The sequence below is a fragment of the Salmo trutta genome, chromosome 19 (assembly GCF_901001165.1).
Source record: "Salmo trutta chromosome 19, fSalTru1.1, whole genome shotgun sequence".
Taxonomy (NCBI): Eukaryota; Metazoa; Chordata; class Actinopteri; order Salmoniformes; family Salmonidae; genus Salmo; species Salmo trutta.
The window spans coordinates 54,915,711-54,930,076 of NC_042975.1; the positions used below are offsets into that span (position 1 = coordinate 54,915,711).

The 14,366-nt window shown below is 42.1% G+C and overlaps 1 protein-coding gene across 2 annotated transcripts in view; it reads right to left on the minus strand.

Moving 5' to 3' along the window:
- The window catches only part of alcama (activated leukocyte cell adhesion molecule a), an 86,637-nt gene that overhangs the window by 39,656 nt on the left and 32,615 nt on the right, over positions 1 to 14,366 (minus strand). For both annotated transcript variants that reach the window (XM_029701781.1, XM_029701778.1), the window contains exon 2: positions 752 to 858. In XM_029701781.1, the coding sequence (XP_029557641.1) occupies positions 752 to 858 (107 nt within the window). The remainder of the gene's footprint in view (positions 1 to 751; positions 859 to 14,366) is intronic.

Consider the following 14,366-nt stretch of genomic DNA (forward strand, 5'->3'; position numbering starts at 1 on the left):
TCTTGATATATTAGATGTTAGGTAAAATATCTACCAATTTGCTCACTCATTTTCTTCTACTCACCATGTGGCCATGCTGGAGAGAGGTGCAATCCCATCACCTGGTGATATTTGTAGGGATGTGGCTTAAAGTACATTAGTTTAAAGTGTGTGTTTCGGTAGTGACATCAAAAGGTAGGACAGCATTTTTTTTTAGAAAGATGTTTAACAATAAACTACTAATTAGATCATTATCATTCAATGTAATAATAGAAGAACTCAAGATGTTCTATTGAAATAAAAAAGAATACAAAAATAATGAATTGCTTCATTCTCAATTAAGAATTTTAGGAGTTAGGGTTTGGGACAGCCACTTCCCAAAAATAAATAGGTGTATAAAAAATGACTTTAGACAACATTTTTTTAAACAATATGTATGTTATTGCCTTAGATTGAATTACAACATATCATGAGACTTAACAGTTTTTAAATCATTTTTTGGGGGGTGGGACTGCAATACAAAGTGGTGGAACAGGGCTTCAACCACCAAAAACTTGTTCCATCTCTAGGCGCTGTCTAGACCACCTCATTAATGATTCATTACTGTTGTTGTCATGTTCTCTTGGATAATAATCATGTGGAATGTGTGTGTGTTAAATGTGCTGATTTAAAATCAGTTTGTTTGACTTCAACTTTTGGATGAGTAGTCTCCACCTACATATGTATCTGGAACAGACAATGGGAGACAAATGACAGTAAAAAGACTACTTACATATTTCCATTTAGTGAAGATAAGATCCTTGGGCTTGGCAGCTCCATTATTGCACGGCACTTCGATCGTCTCTCCGTACAAGCCTATCACAGTTACTGTGCTACGAACTGAAAAACAAAAAATGAAAGAATATGTTGAAAGTGCAACACAGGATTTTCCACAAAAAATGGCATTGTAATTTCAGAAAATGTCCATAACATACATACACTATATATACAAAAGCATATGGGGACCCCTTCAAATGAACTGATTCAGCTATTTCAGCCACACCCGTTGCTGACAGGTGTATAACATCGAGCACACAGCCATGCAATCTTCATAGACAAACATTGGCAGTAGAATGGCCTCACTGAAGAGCTCAGTGGCTTTCAACATGGCACCGTCATAGGATGCCACCTTTCCAAAAAGAAAATGTGTAAAATTTCTGCCCTGCTAGAGCTGCCCCGGTCAACTATAGGTGCTGTTATTGTGAAATGTAAACGTCTAGGAGCAACAGTGGCTCAGCCGCAATTCTGTGCTTCCAACTTTGTGGCAACAGTGTGGGGAAAGCACTTTCCTATTTCAGCATGACAATGCACCCGTGCACAAAGCGAGGTCCATACAAAAATGGTTTGTTGAGATCGGTGTGGAAGAACTTGACTGGTCTGCACAGAGCCCTGACCTCAACCCCATCAAACACCTTTGGGATGAATTGGAAAGCAGACTGCAAGCTAGGCCTAATCGCCCAACATCAGTGCCCAACTTCATTAATGCTCTTTGTGGCTGAATGGAAGCAAGTCCCTGCAGCAATGTTCCAACATCTAGAGGAAAGCTTTCCCAGAAGAGTGGAGACTGTTATCGCAGCAAAAGGAGGACCAACTCCATATTAATGTCCATGACTTTGGAATGAGTTGTTCGACGAGCAGGTGTCCACATACTTTTGGTCATGTAGCGTATCTGGCGTGAATAGTGGAATGATAGTGTTTCACAGTATTACTTACCCACCAGTGTTGTGATTGGCTGTGATATTCGCCTATTGATTTATCCTGCCGGAGCGGCATCTGCTGTCAAACTGGGAAAGCTGTTCTGACTTTGGGGCTGTGTTATCTAGTGGAAATCACTAATTTCCTGGTTGCAAAGATTCTACACTGTTCGCTCAATTTCAGTTTATGTGAGAAAACAAGCACTGAATAGTGAAGGGAATCATTGTACCATCTAAATTCCTGTGAAATATCTTTCCAATAACAGCAAATATAGTTTTAACAGCTGTTTGAAGCTGGTGGACAAAAACCGCTGTGGAAGCTGGTGGACCTAAACCGAAAGTAACTTTCGTTTTGACAACAGATGCCACTCCAGCGGTAGAAATCAATAGGCAAATATCGCAGTCAAACAGTACACTGGCTGGTAAGTATTACTGTGAAACAATATCATTCAATGCAAAAATGATGTGTGCAAATCCTTTGTGTAGCACCTTTAAATGGAGTATTATTAAACTCTTTAGAGCTCTATGGGGACCGCATAGCGGTAGATCACTGTGGGGTACCTGGACAAGGTCATGCAAAACAAAGCCACCTGGAAAAGGTTTTGGACGGCAAACAATGCAAGCAGGGGTGCTGCAACTGAGTAACATAATTCTAAGGTGCCGCATTTTTGGTGAAGAACTTCCTGACCAAACCGTTTCCATATATTTTCCATTTCAAAGTGCTTCTCTGTGAGTAATATGTGACTGTGGTAAGCTTGGGTCCAACACCCCGACGAGGCAGCTGAGTCACACTGCCATCCCTAACCATTTCTTTCCAGGAAAACAGAGCAGGCCCTATGGTAGAGGTTGCCATGGTGACAATGAGACCCCGCCAGGCAGCGAGTTGGACAGCTTTAGGAGAGGAGATGAATGGGACAGGTCAGAGGGAGCAGGACTGGAGGGATCTTCTCACTCCCACTACTTCTATAGGTTCCTTGCTGTCTTTGAGCTTTTATGCCAAAGAAGCAGAGCAAGGCAGAGTTCAAATTCTGGTCATACCAAAGCAATAAACTATTTGCAATCCCAACACAAATCAACAGTACACAGACAAAGTGACATTTGCACTTGCCTAAGTAGCCTCGTGTTCCCATTCTATTTACACTCTCAATATCCCATGTGTAAGTGTATTACGGTGCTGATGAAAAAAATAGGCGCATGTGATTTTGGTCACTTAATATAAGACACGAGGTACAAGACAATTCAGCACAGAGCTTATAGTTAAGAGTATTCTAAATATAACTGCTAAAAAGCACAAGAGCCATTTGATGAAGTGGTTTGAGTGTCTGATTCAAGGTCCCTTCAATAAGTTCATTGTTTGGGTCAAAGATATACATCAAACTTTATTGCTTGGAATTTGAGAAGACGCTAACCTTTCAAAGTGAGTGTATGTGAGAGGGACTCAAATGGATTTTGACCAACTGTTTTTCTCCTAATTCCATTTACACAAAATAAAACACAATATGTATTTCACAAAATAGAAGACATTGACATTTTCCAGACCTGGGTCAAATGTTCTTTCAAATACTTTAGGTGCACTTGATGAATGTAGCGAACCGGGAATGCTGGTTTGAACAGCCCAGTCTCATCCGAGAATTAAATGAAGCTGCCTCTGATAACCCCATGCTGAGCTGTCTGGAATTGGAGGGAAAACCTCCAAGTATGATAGGAGCAGCATGTGCAGTCAGCCTACTGCTCCATGTAACCCATGAAAGTGTGTCTGTTCAAATAAAAATAAAATACTCTCCGACTAGTAACTGCCCTTCTTCAAAAACAAACTCTGGCAACTGATTCTGACCTGCAGCAATGGGGTTGTTCCCACTGGTTTAAAACTGGTTGAATCAATGTTGCTTCCATGTCATTTCCACGAAAACGGATCTATGTAATGACGTTATATCAATGTGGAAAACTAATAGGATTTGTAAAAACTCAAACATAAGGGAATTTGTCTTTTTTTTTACCCAACTTTTAACTAAATCCAATGACATGGTGAAATGTTTTATTAATTTCACGTAGAATTCACATTAGTTGACAACTCAAACAAATGTAAATCAAAACTAGACGTTGAACTGATGTCTGTGCCCAGTGGGTTTGCTCTGGCTGAGAAGTGCTATGGTTTTATCTTGTACAGGTGATTGTGCAACCTAACAAATGAATGCTTTTGACCAGGGAACAGATGTTTATTTGCATGTTTATTTCCTCAAGCGCATACTATACTTGTACGATGAGGAACGTGTCGGTGGACAATCTTTCTTTACTGTCAAATTAGAAGTAAACTATATGGATTTGTGTAAAGAACTAGAGTTTAACTCATTCCATGCTTCACGCATGGAATGATGTTTCGTGATTTCTTAGAACTTATTCAGAATGATGATACTGAGAAATGTACTTTGACAGCTTTTGAATAATTTAATTACAGGCTCAAAATATGATGGAAGTTTGCCTTCATGTGGTTGTACAGATGTGTGAATAACTAAAAACATGAAAGAAGATAAAAGTCTGCCTTCAAGTGTTCAAGGAGTGTGAAAAAAACCAACAGCTTGGTGTGAGGCTAACATTTACAATAAATTCACCTGTCAAAATAAAAATATGTCTCTATGTGGAATAAGGGATTAGCTGCACAAGGAAATTACACATTTAAAAACAATAAATGTTCTATCAAGCACAATCACAAACAATTCTAGAAGTATCTTATTTGAAACAAGAGGCAGAAGTCATGAATGGTTATAATGGCACTATAAAACATTTAGTCTTCAGTAGGTTTCTTCAAATGTGGTCAACATTACCAAACCGTGCCAAGTAGTCAGACTACAGCATATACTTGCAATGTAAATGTAAATGTGACCCGTTTCAGGAAACTATGCGTATGTCGCAAGTCACAACTTCACAGGAGAGCCATTTTAACATTATTTAAAAAAAATGTTTTAACAAAATGCGTTTTTTGGCAGAAATGCCTTCTGGAACATGTGAACTTTCATGTGCCTTAATAACAAACTTGTATACCATCTGTAAATATGAACAAAATTGTTAAATTACAAGCCTTGTTGGTTAAGCCACAGAAAAAGTGGCAACCTTCCCACTAACCATGATTGGCTGAGATAATGAGAGGGCTGGACACGCCGAGAAAGGAGTTCGGATTGGTATGCCATAGAAACTCAGCAAAAAAAAGGTAAATATTTGTATGAACATAACAAGATTCAACAACTGAGACAAACTGAACAAGTTCCACAGACATGTGACTAACAGAAATGGAATAATGTCTCCCTGAACAAAGGGGGGGGGTCAAAATCAAAAGTAACAGTCAGTATCTGGTGTGGCCACCAGCTGCATTAAGTACTGCAGTGCATCTCATGGACTGCACCAGATTTGCCAGTTCTTGCTGTGAGATGTTACCCCACTCTTCTACCAAGGCACCTGCAAGTTCCCGGATATTTCTGGAGGGAATGGCCCTAGCCCTCACACTCCCAGTTTGTCAGTGGACTGCCTGGTGGCTAAGAGATTGCACAGTTTGTCAGTGGACTGCCTGCTGGCTAAGAGATTGGAAATGCACGTTCACGAGACCTCGCCATTTTTTTCCCTCTTCCTTTTTGAATGAATACAGCATTGTCCGGATGGAATATTAGCGATATTTTACGAGAAAAATACCATAAAAATGGATTTTAAAACAGCGTTTGACATGCTTCTAAGTACGGTAAAGGAGCCTTTTGAAATGTTTTGTCTCGAAATGCGCTCGCGCGTTACCCTTTGAATAGTGACCTGAACGCACTAACAAAACGGGGGTATTTGCACATAACTATGGATTATTTGTAACAAAAACAACATTTGTTGTGGAAGTAGCAGTCCTGGGAGTGCATTCTGACAAAGAACAGCAAAGGTAATCCAATTTTTCTAATAGTAATTCTGAGTTTAGGTTGCCCCGAACTTGGCGGGTGTCAAATTAGCTAGCCGTGATGGCTGAGCTATGTACTCAGAATATTGCAAAATGTGCTTTCGCCGAAAAGCTATTTTAAAATCTGACATAGCGATTGCATTAAGGAGTTCTGTATCTATAATTCTTAAAATAATTTATGTATTTTGTCAACGTTTATCATGAGTAATTTAGTAAATTCACCGGAAGTTTTCGGTGGGAATACAATTTCTGAACATCACACGCCAATGTAAAAAGCTGTTTTTTTATATAAATATGAACTTGATTGAACAAAACATGCATGTATTGTATAACATAATGTCCTAGGAGTGTCATCTGATGAAGATCAAAGGTTAGTGCTGCATTTAGCTGCGTTTTGTTTTTTTGTGACATATATGCTTGCTTGAAAAATGGCTGTGTGGTTATTTGTGTCTATGTACTCTCCTAACATAATCTAATGTTTTGCTTTCGCTGTAAAGCCTTTTTGAAAATCGGACAATGTGGTTAGATTAACGAGAGTCTTGCCTTTCAAATGGTGTAAAATAGTCGTATGTTTGAAATATTGAAATTATTTCATTTTTGAGGTATTTGTATTTCGCGCCACACGATTCCACTGGCTGTTGAATAGAGTGGGACGCTAACGTCCCACCTAGCCCATAGACGTTAAAGTAGTTTGCAATATCAGTGGGTTTTGTGATAAATTAACCATCTGATTCAATGAATGATGGAGCGGAGTTTGCCTTTTTGCCCAAAATTTCATTTAAGGTGCTTTTTACTATGATTCTTTATGTCATTTATCTTTGTTTCATAGTGTAGTTTCTTCTTTTTATTCAGTGTAGTCAGACGATTTCTCAATTTGTGGTACGTTTGCCAATCGGTTGTGCAGACAGACTAATTTGCCATTCCTTTTGCCTCATCCCTCTCAACCATACAATTTAAATTCCTATCACTCCCCTGGGATTTAACAGTTTTTACAGTAATTTTCTTAATAGGTGCATGCTTATTATTAAACTGGATAAGCAATTTCATAAATGTGTCACGTGTAGCTTCTGGTTGCTTCTCATTTCACACCAAAGACCAACAAATATTATTTACATCATAGACATAGGAATCACTACAAAATGTATTGTATGACCTCTTATACACTATATTAGACCCAGCCTTTGAAACTTTGGTTTTCCTAGATACGGCTACTATATTTTGATCACTACATCCGATGGATTTGGATACGGCTTTCAAGCAAATTTCTGCAGCATTAGTAAAGATGTGATCAATACATGTTGGTGATTTCATTCCTGTGCTGTATCGGGGTATTATTTATGATACATCGCATTGACAATATCACATATGCTGTACCTACACCAAAATTCCAGTATTTTACCTTCATACAATCTTTTAAAAAAGGGTTCTAAAATGGTTCTCTAGCAGTACACATAGGATAACCCTTTTTGGTTTCATGAAGAACCCTTTTGGGTTCCATGTAAAGCCCTCTACATGGAACCCAAAAGGGTTTAACCTGGAACCAAAAAGGGTTCTTCAAAGGGTTCTCCTATGGGGACAGCCGAAGAACCCTTTCAGGTTCTCGATAGCACCTTTTTGTGTACCGTAAATTCCGGATTATAAGCCGCAACTTTTTTCCCACGCTTTGAACCCACGCTTAAACAATGACGCGGCTAATATATGGATTTTTCCCGCTTTCAATTTTTTTTTCTTACAAAATTTTTGGCGGCATGAAGCTTTCATTAGACCAATGAAATTGCCGAACGGGTTAAGGTCAAACAACTTGTTTGTTTACTGTTTAGATTAAATTGAGTGCTCTCAAACTTCCCATCATTCTGATTACGGTAGTCATTTTGTCACCCTCATCATGGCAAAGACACGGAGAAATGCATATGATGCAGCTTTCAAGTTGAAGGCGATTGATCTGGCTGTTGGAAAAGGAAATAGAGCTGCTGCACGGGAGCTTGGTCTTAATGAGTCGATGATAAGACGTTGGAAACAGCAGCGTGAGGAATTGACTCAGTGCAAAAAGACAACTAAAGCTTACTGCAATTTTTTTTTTGTTACAAGCCGTGTTTCGTTAAAGCCTTTTTATTTTTGTTACAAGCCGTGTTTCATTAAAGCCTGTGTAAAGTTAATTTGTTTCAATGTACCGGTAGGCACCTGCGGCTTATAGACATGTGCGGCTTATTTATGTTCAAAATAATACTTTTCTTTTTAAATTCAGTGGGTGCGGCTTATATTCAGGTGCGCTTAATAGTCCAGAAATTACGGTAGCTTGTTTTCCATCTTCTTTTTAAATAGGGAGCCATTTGTTTTCAGCACTTTTATTTCCATGATTGATCAAAACTCGTTTTCTCTATGGTGAGCAATATGTTTGGAGCATTCAATCACAATAAAAATCACAGTAACGAATCGCAATACATATAGAATCGTGAGAATCACAATACATATCGTATTGGCACCTAAATATCATGATATCGTATTGTGAGGTCCCTGGCAATTCCCAGCCCTACACAGTTGACAAAAGTAGAGTACAGTACTGATGCTTTGTAATTGCAATGCAATTGGCATAAACACTTAACCATAGACTTGAGGACTCAAACCCCAAATTAGGGACTGACCTGAGCTGTGAAACTTGGGACTTCACTTGAGACTTGCCCATTATTATTTGGGACTTGACTCGAGACTCAAAGGTTAAGACTTGAGACTTGTTTAGGACATGCAAAATTGTGACTTTTCCCATCTCTGGAACCAGGAAGTAATACAACTATGTGACAGCCATTAGAGTGATGGAGAAAAAAAATGTACAGAAGGTTAACAAAAATCTTGGATGCAATCTTCCTTTTCTGGGAAATGGTGGCCCTAGAATTGAGTCTAATGGGTCTGAAGTGCAGGTCTGAAGTGCAAGAAACATTTGTCACTCTGCCCTGCTCTGTCTCCTTTCTGCCCTGAGGCAGTAGTGGTAGGTAGGGCTGAGGTGGGTGAGCTTCCAGGAATGATGGGAGGCTCACGAGAAAGACTCTGTGGGCTCAGAAGAGGCTCTTCCATCAACCTCTCTGGCCTAAATGAGACACTATTAAGTATAGTGTGAGGCAATTTAACCCCGGCAACAACATCTGCCAGATAGTCAGTCTGCTGCAGGCAATCATTACAGTCCAATCTCATTGGCAGTCTGCTGGTCAAGAACAACGGCTTCATTTCCCTGTTCTGCTTCTTGTCCTAAACCAATTGGAACCATTTAGCATGATATCCAACCCAGATGGAGGAAAAGACAGATTTGGTCTTGGAGGTCAACCAATCAACTCTGTCCCTCCTAACTCCCCAAGATTCCCATTCAATGTCTCTACATTTATAAAATTAAATCTGAATTGTATTTAGATAGTCCCACAATTTTAAAAGCCACCCCCACATTTACCAAAGAATGGAGAGTCATTCAGATCTCTACAGTTTATGCCCGCCCCCAAATACTGTTTCGTCATTTCAATCAAATCTAATTTTATCGGTCACATGCTTTGTAAACAACAGGTGTAGACTAACAATGAAATGCTTACTTATGGGGCCTTCACAACAATGCAGAGAGAAAGAAAAAATTATAGAAAAGTAAAACACGTAATAAAAGATACAATGAGTAACGATAACTTGGCTATATACAAGGGGTACCAGTACCAAGTCGACGTGTAGGGGTAATTGAGGTAGATACACTACATGGCCAAAGGTATGTGACACCTGCTTGTCGAACATCTCATTCCAAAATCATGGTCATTAATATGGAGTTTATTCCCCCCTTTGCTGCTATAGTAGCCTCCACTCTTCTGGGAAGGCATTCCAATATATGTTGCAACATTGCGTCGGGGACTTGCTTCCATTCAGCCACAAAAGCATTACTGAGGACAGTCACTGATGTTGAGCGATTAGGCCTGGCTCGCAGTCGGCTTTCCAATTCATCCCAAAGGTGTTCGATCAGGTTGAGGTCAGGGCTCTGTGAAGGCCAGTCAAGTTCTTCCACACTGATCTCAACAAACCATTTCCTTATGGACCTCAATTTGTCCACGGGGGTCATTGTCATGCTGAAACAGGAAAGGGCCTTCCTCAAACTTGCCACGAAGTTGGAAGCACAGAATCCTCTAGAATATCATTGTATGCTGTAGCGTTAAGATTTTTCTTCACTAGAACTGAAGCCTAGCCCGAAACATGAAAAACAGCCCCAGAACATTAAACTTAACAGTTGGCACTATGTATTCGGGCAGGTAGCGTTCTCCTGGCATCCACCATATCCAGAATTGTCCATCGGACTGCAAGCTGGTGATGGCGTGATTCATCACTCCAGAGAATGCATTTCCACTGCTCCAGAGTCTAATGGCGACGGGCTTTACACCACTCCAGCCAATGCTTGGCATTGAGCATGGTGATCTTAGGCTTGTGTGGTTGCCCCACCATGGAAACCCACTTCATGAAGCTGCTGACGATGCATCCAAAAGCAGTTTGGAACTCGGTGGTGAGCATTACAACGGAGGACAAACAATTTTTACGCGCTGTGCGCTTCTTCAGCACTCGGAGGTCCCATTCTGTGAGTTTGTGCAGAAATTTTACATCTTATGACGGTGACACGTTAAAAGTCACTGAGCTCTTCAGTAATGCCATTCTACAGACAATATTTGTCTATGGAAATGGCATGGCTGTATGTTAGATTTTATACACCTGTCAGCAACGGGTGTGGCTGATATAGCTGAATCCACTAATTTGAAGGGGTATCCACATACTTTTGGCCATGTAGTGTATGCACATACAACTAGGAATAAAGTGACAGATAATAAACAGAAGCAGCAGTGTATGTGACGAGTCACAAACCTTTCTGCAAAAAGGGTCAAAACCAAATAGCTATCCGGACTCTTTGCTAACTATTTAACTACACTGGGCAAAAATAAACTCTGCAAAAAAAAAAAAAAACTTTTCAGGACCCCGTCTTTCAAAAATAATTCGTAAAAATCCAAATAACTTCACAGATCTTAATTGTAAAGGGTTTAAACACTGTTTCCCATGCTTGTTCAATGAACCATAAACAATTAATGAACACGCACATGTGGAACGGTCATTAAGACACTAACAGCTTACAGACGGTAGGCAATTAAGGTCACAGTTATGAAAACCAGGGACACTAAAGAGGCCTTTCTAATGACTGAAAAACACCAAAAGAAAGATGCCCAGGGTCCCTGCTCATCTGCGTGAATGTGCCTTAGGCATGCTGCAAGGAGGCATGAGGACTGCAGATGTGGCCAGGGCCCGTACTGTGAGACGCCTAAGACTGCGCTACAGGGAGACAGGACGGACAGCTGATCGTCCTCGCAGTGGCAGAACATGTCAAATCAAATCAAAGTTTGTCACGTGCGCCGAATACAACAGGTGTAGACCTTACAGTGAAATGCTTACTTACAGGCTCTAACCAATTGTGCAAAAAAGGTGTTAGGTAAGTAAAGAAATAAAACAGTAAAAAGACAGGCTATATACAGTAGCGAGGCTACAGACAGACACCGGTTAGTCAGGCTGATTGAGATAGTATGTACATATGGTTAAAGTGACTATGCATATATGATGAACAGAGTAGCAGTAATGTAAAAGGGGTTGGCGGGTGGTGGGACACAATGCAGATAGCCCGGTTAGCCAATGTGCAGGAGCACTGGTTGGTCGGCCCAATTGAGGTAGCATGTACATGAATGTATAGTTAAAGTGACTATGCATACATGATAAACAGAGAGTAGCAGCAGCATAAAAAGAGGGTTTGGGGGGGGCACACATTGCAAATAGTCCGGGTAGCCATTTGATTACCGGTTCAGGAGTCTTATGGCTTGGGGGTAAAAACTGTTGAGAAGCCTTTTTTTCCCTAGACGTGGTACTCCGGTACCGCTTGCCATGCGGTAGTAGAGAGAACAGTCTGACTGGGGTGGCTGGGGTCTGACAATTTTAAGGGCCTTCCTCTGACACCGCCTGGTGTAGAGGTCCTGGATGGCAGGCAGCTTAGCCCCAGTGATGTACTGGGCCGTACGCACTACCCTCTGTAGTGCCTTGCGGTTAGAGGCATAGCAATTGCCGTACCAGGCAGTGATGCAACCAGTCAGGATGCTCTGTTGCAGCTGTAGAACCTTTTGAGGATCTCTTGACCCATGCCAAATCTTTTTAGTTTCCTGAGGGGGAATAGGCTTTGTCGTGCCCTCTTCACGACTGTCTTGGTGTGTTTGGACCATTCTAGTTTGTTGTTGATGTGGACACCGAGGAACTTGAAGCTCTCAACCTGCTCCACTACAGCCCCGTCGATGAGAATGGGGGCGTGCTCAGTCCTCCTTTTCCTGTAGTCCACAATCATCTCCTTAGTCTTGGTTACGTTGAGGGATAGGTTGTTATTCTGGCACCACCCGGCCAGGTCTCTGACCTCCTCCCTATAAGCTGTCTCGTCGTTGATCAGGCCTACCACTGTTGTGTCGTTGAAAAACTTGATCGTGTTGGAGTCGTGCCTGGCCATGCAGTCGTGGGTGAACAGGGAGTACAGGAGGGGACTGAGCACGCACCCCTGTGAGCTCCAGTGTCAGGGATCAGAGTGGCAGATGTGTTGCTACCTACCCTCACCACCTTGAGGCGGCCCGCCAGGAAGTCCAGGATCCAGTTGCAGAGGGAGGTGTTTAGTCCCAGGATCCTTAGCTTAGTGATGAGTTTGAGGGTACTATGGTGTTGAACGTTGAGCTGTAGTCAATGAATAGCATTCTCACATAAGTGTTCCTTTTGTCGAGGTGGGAAAGGGCAGTGTGGAGTGCAATAGAGATTGCATCATCTGTGGATCTGTTTGGGCGGTTTGCAAATTGGAGTGGGTTTAGGGTTTCTGAGATAATGCTGTTGATGTGAGCCATTACCAACCTTTCAAAGCACTTGATGGCTACGGACGTGAGTGCTACGGGTCTGTAGTCATTTAGACAGGTTGCCTTTGTGTTCTTGGGCACAGGGACTATGGTGGTCTGCTTGAAACATGTTGGTATTACAGACTCAATCAGGGACATGTTGAAAATGTCAGTGAAGACACCTGCCAGTTGGTCAGCCCATGCCCGGAGCACACGTCTGGCACCGCAGCCTTGTGTATGTTGACCTGTTTAAAGGTCTTACACACGTCGGCTACGGAGAGCGTGATCACACAGTCGTCCGGAACAGCTGATGCTCTCATGCATGCCTCAGTGTTGCTTGCCTCGAAGCGAGCATAGAAGTGATTTAGCTCGTCTGGTAGGCTCGTGTCACTGGGCAGCTCACAGCTGTGCTTCCCTTTGTATTCTGTAATAGTTTGCAAGCCCTGCCACATAAGACGAGCGTCGGAGCCGGTGTAGTATGATTCAATCTTAGCCGTGTATTGACGCCTTGCCTGTTTGATGGTTCGTCGCAGGGCATAGCAGGATTTCTTGTAAGCTTCCGGGTTAGAGTCCCGCACCTTGAAAGCGGCAGGTCTACCCTTTAGCTTAGTGCGAATGTTGCCTGTAATCCATGGATTCTGTTTGGGGTATGTACGTACAGTCACTGTGGGGACGACGTCTTCGATGCACTTATTGATAAAGCCAGTGACTGATGTGGTGTACTCCTCAATGCCATCTGAAGAATCCAGGAACATGTTCCAGTCTGTGATAGCAAAACAGTCCTGTAGTTTAGCATCTGCTTCATCTGACCACTTTTTAATAGACCGAGTCACTGGTGCTTCCTGCTTTAATTTTTGCTTGTAAGCAGGAATCAGGAGGATAGAGTTGTTAAAACACCTGCACAGGATCGGTACATCCGAACATCACACCTGCCCGAGTTACACCATGAACGCACAACGTCGCCTATGGGCACAAACCCACCATCGCTGGACCAGACAGGACTGGCAAAAAGTGCTCTTCACTGACGAGTCGCGGTTTTGTCTTACCAGGGGTGATGGTCGTCGAAGGAATGAGCAGTACACCGAGGCCTGTACTCTGGAGTGGTATCGGTGTGTCACAGCATCATCGGACTGAGCTTGTTGTCATTGCAGGCGATCTCAACGCTGTGCATTACAGGGAAGACATCCTCCTCCCTCATGTGGTACACTTCCTGCAGGCTCATCCTGACATGACCCTCCAGCATGACAATGCCACCAGCCATATTGCTCATTCTATGCATGATTTCCTGCAAGACAGGAATGTCAGTGTTATGCCATGGCCAGCGAAGAGCACATCTGGGACCTGATGGATTGGAGGGTGAGGGCTAGGGCCATTCCCCCCCAGAAATGTCCGGGAACATGCAGGTGCCTTGGTGGAAGAGTGGGGTAACATCTCACAGCAAGACCTGGCAAATCTGGTGCAGTCCATGAGGAGGAGATGCACTGCAGTACTTAATGCAGCTGGTGGCCACACCCGATACTGACTGTTACTTTTGATTTTGACCCCCCCTTTGTACAGGGACACATTATTCCATTTCTGCTAGTCACATGTCTGTGGAACTTGTTCAGTTTGTGTCTCAGTTGTTGAATCTTGTTATGTTCATACAAATATTTACACATGTTAAGTTTGCTGAAAATAAACAGTTGACAGTGAGAGGACGTTTCTTTTTTGCTGAGTTGATAAACGCAACATGTAAAGTGTTGGTCCCATGTTCCATGAGCTGAAATAAAAGATGGCAGAAATTTTCCATATGCACAAAAAGCTAATTTCTTAAACATTTTGTGC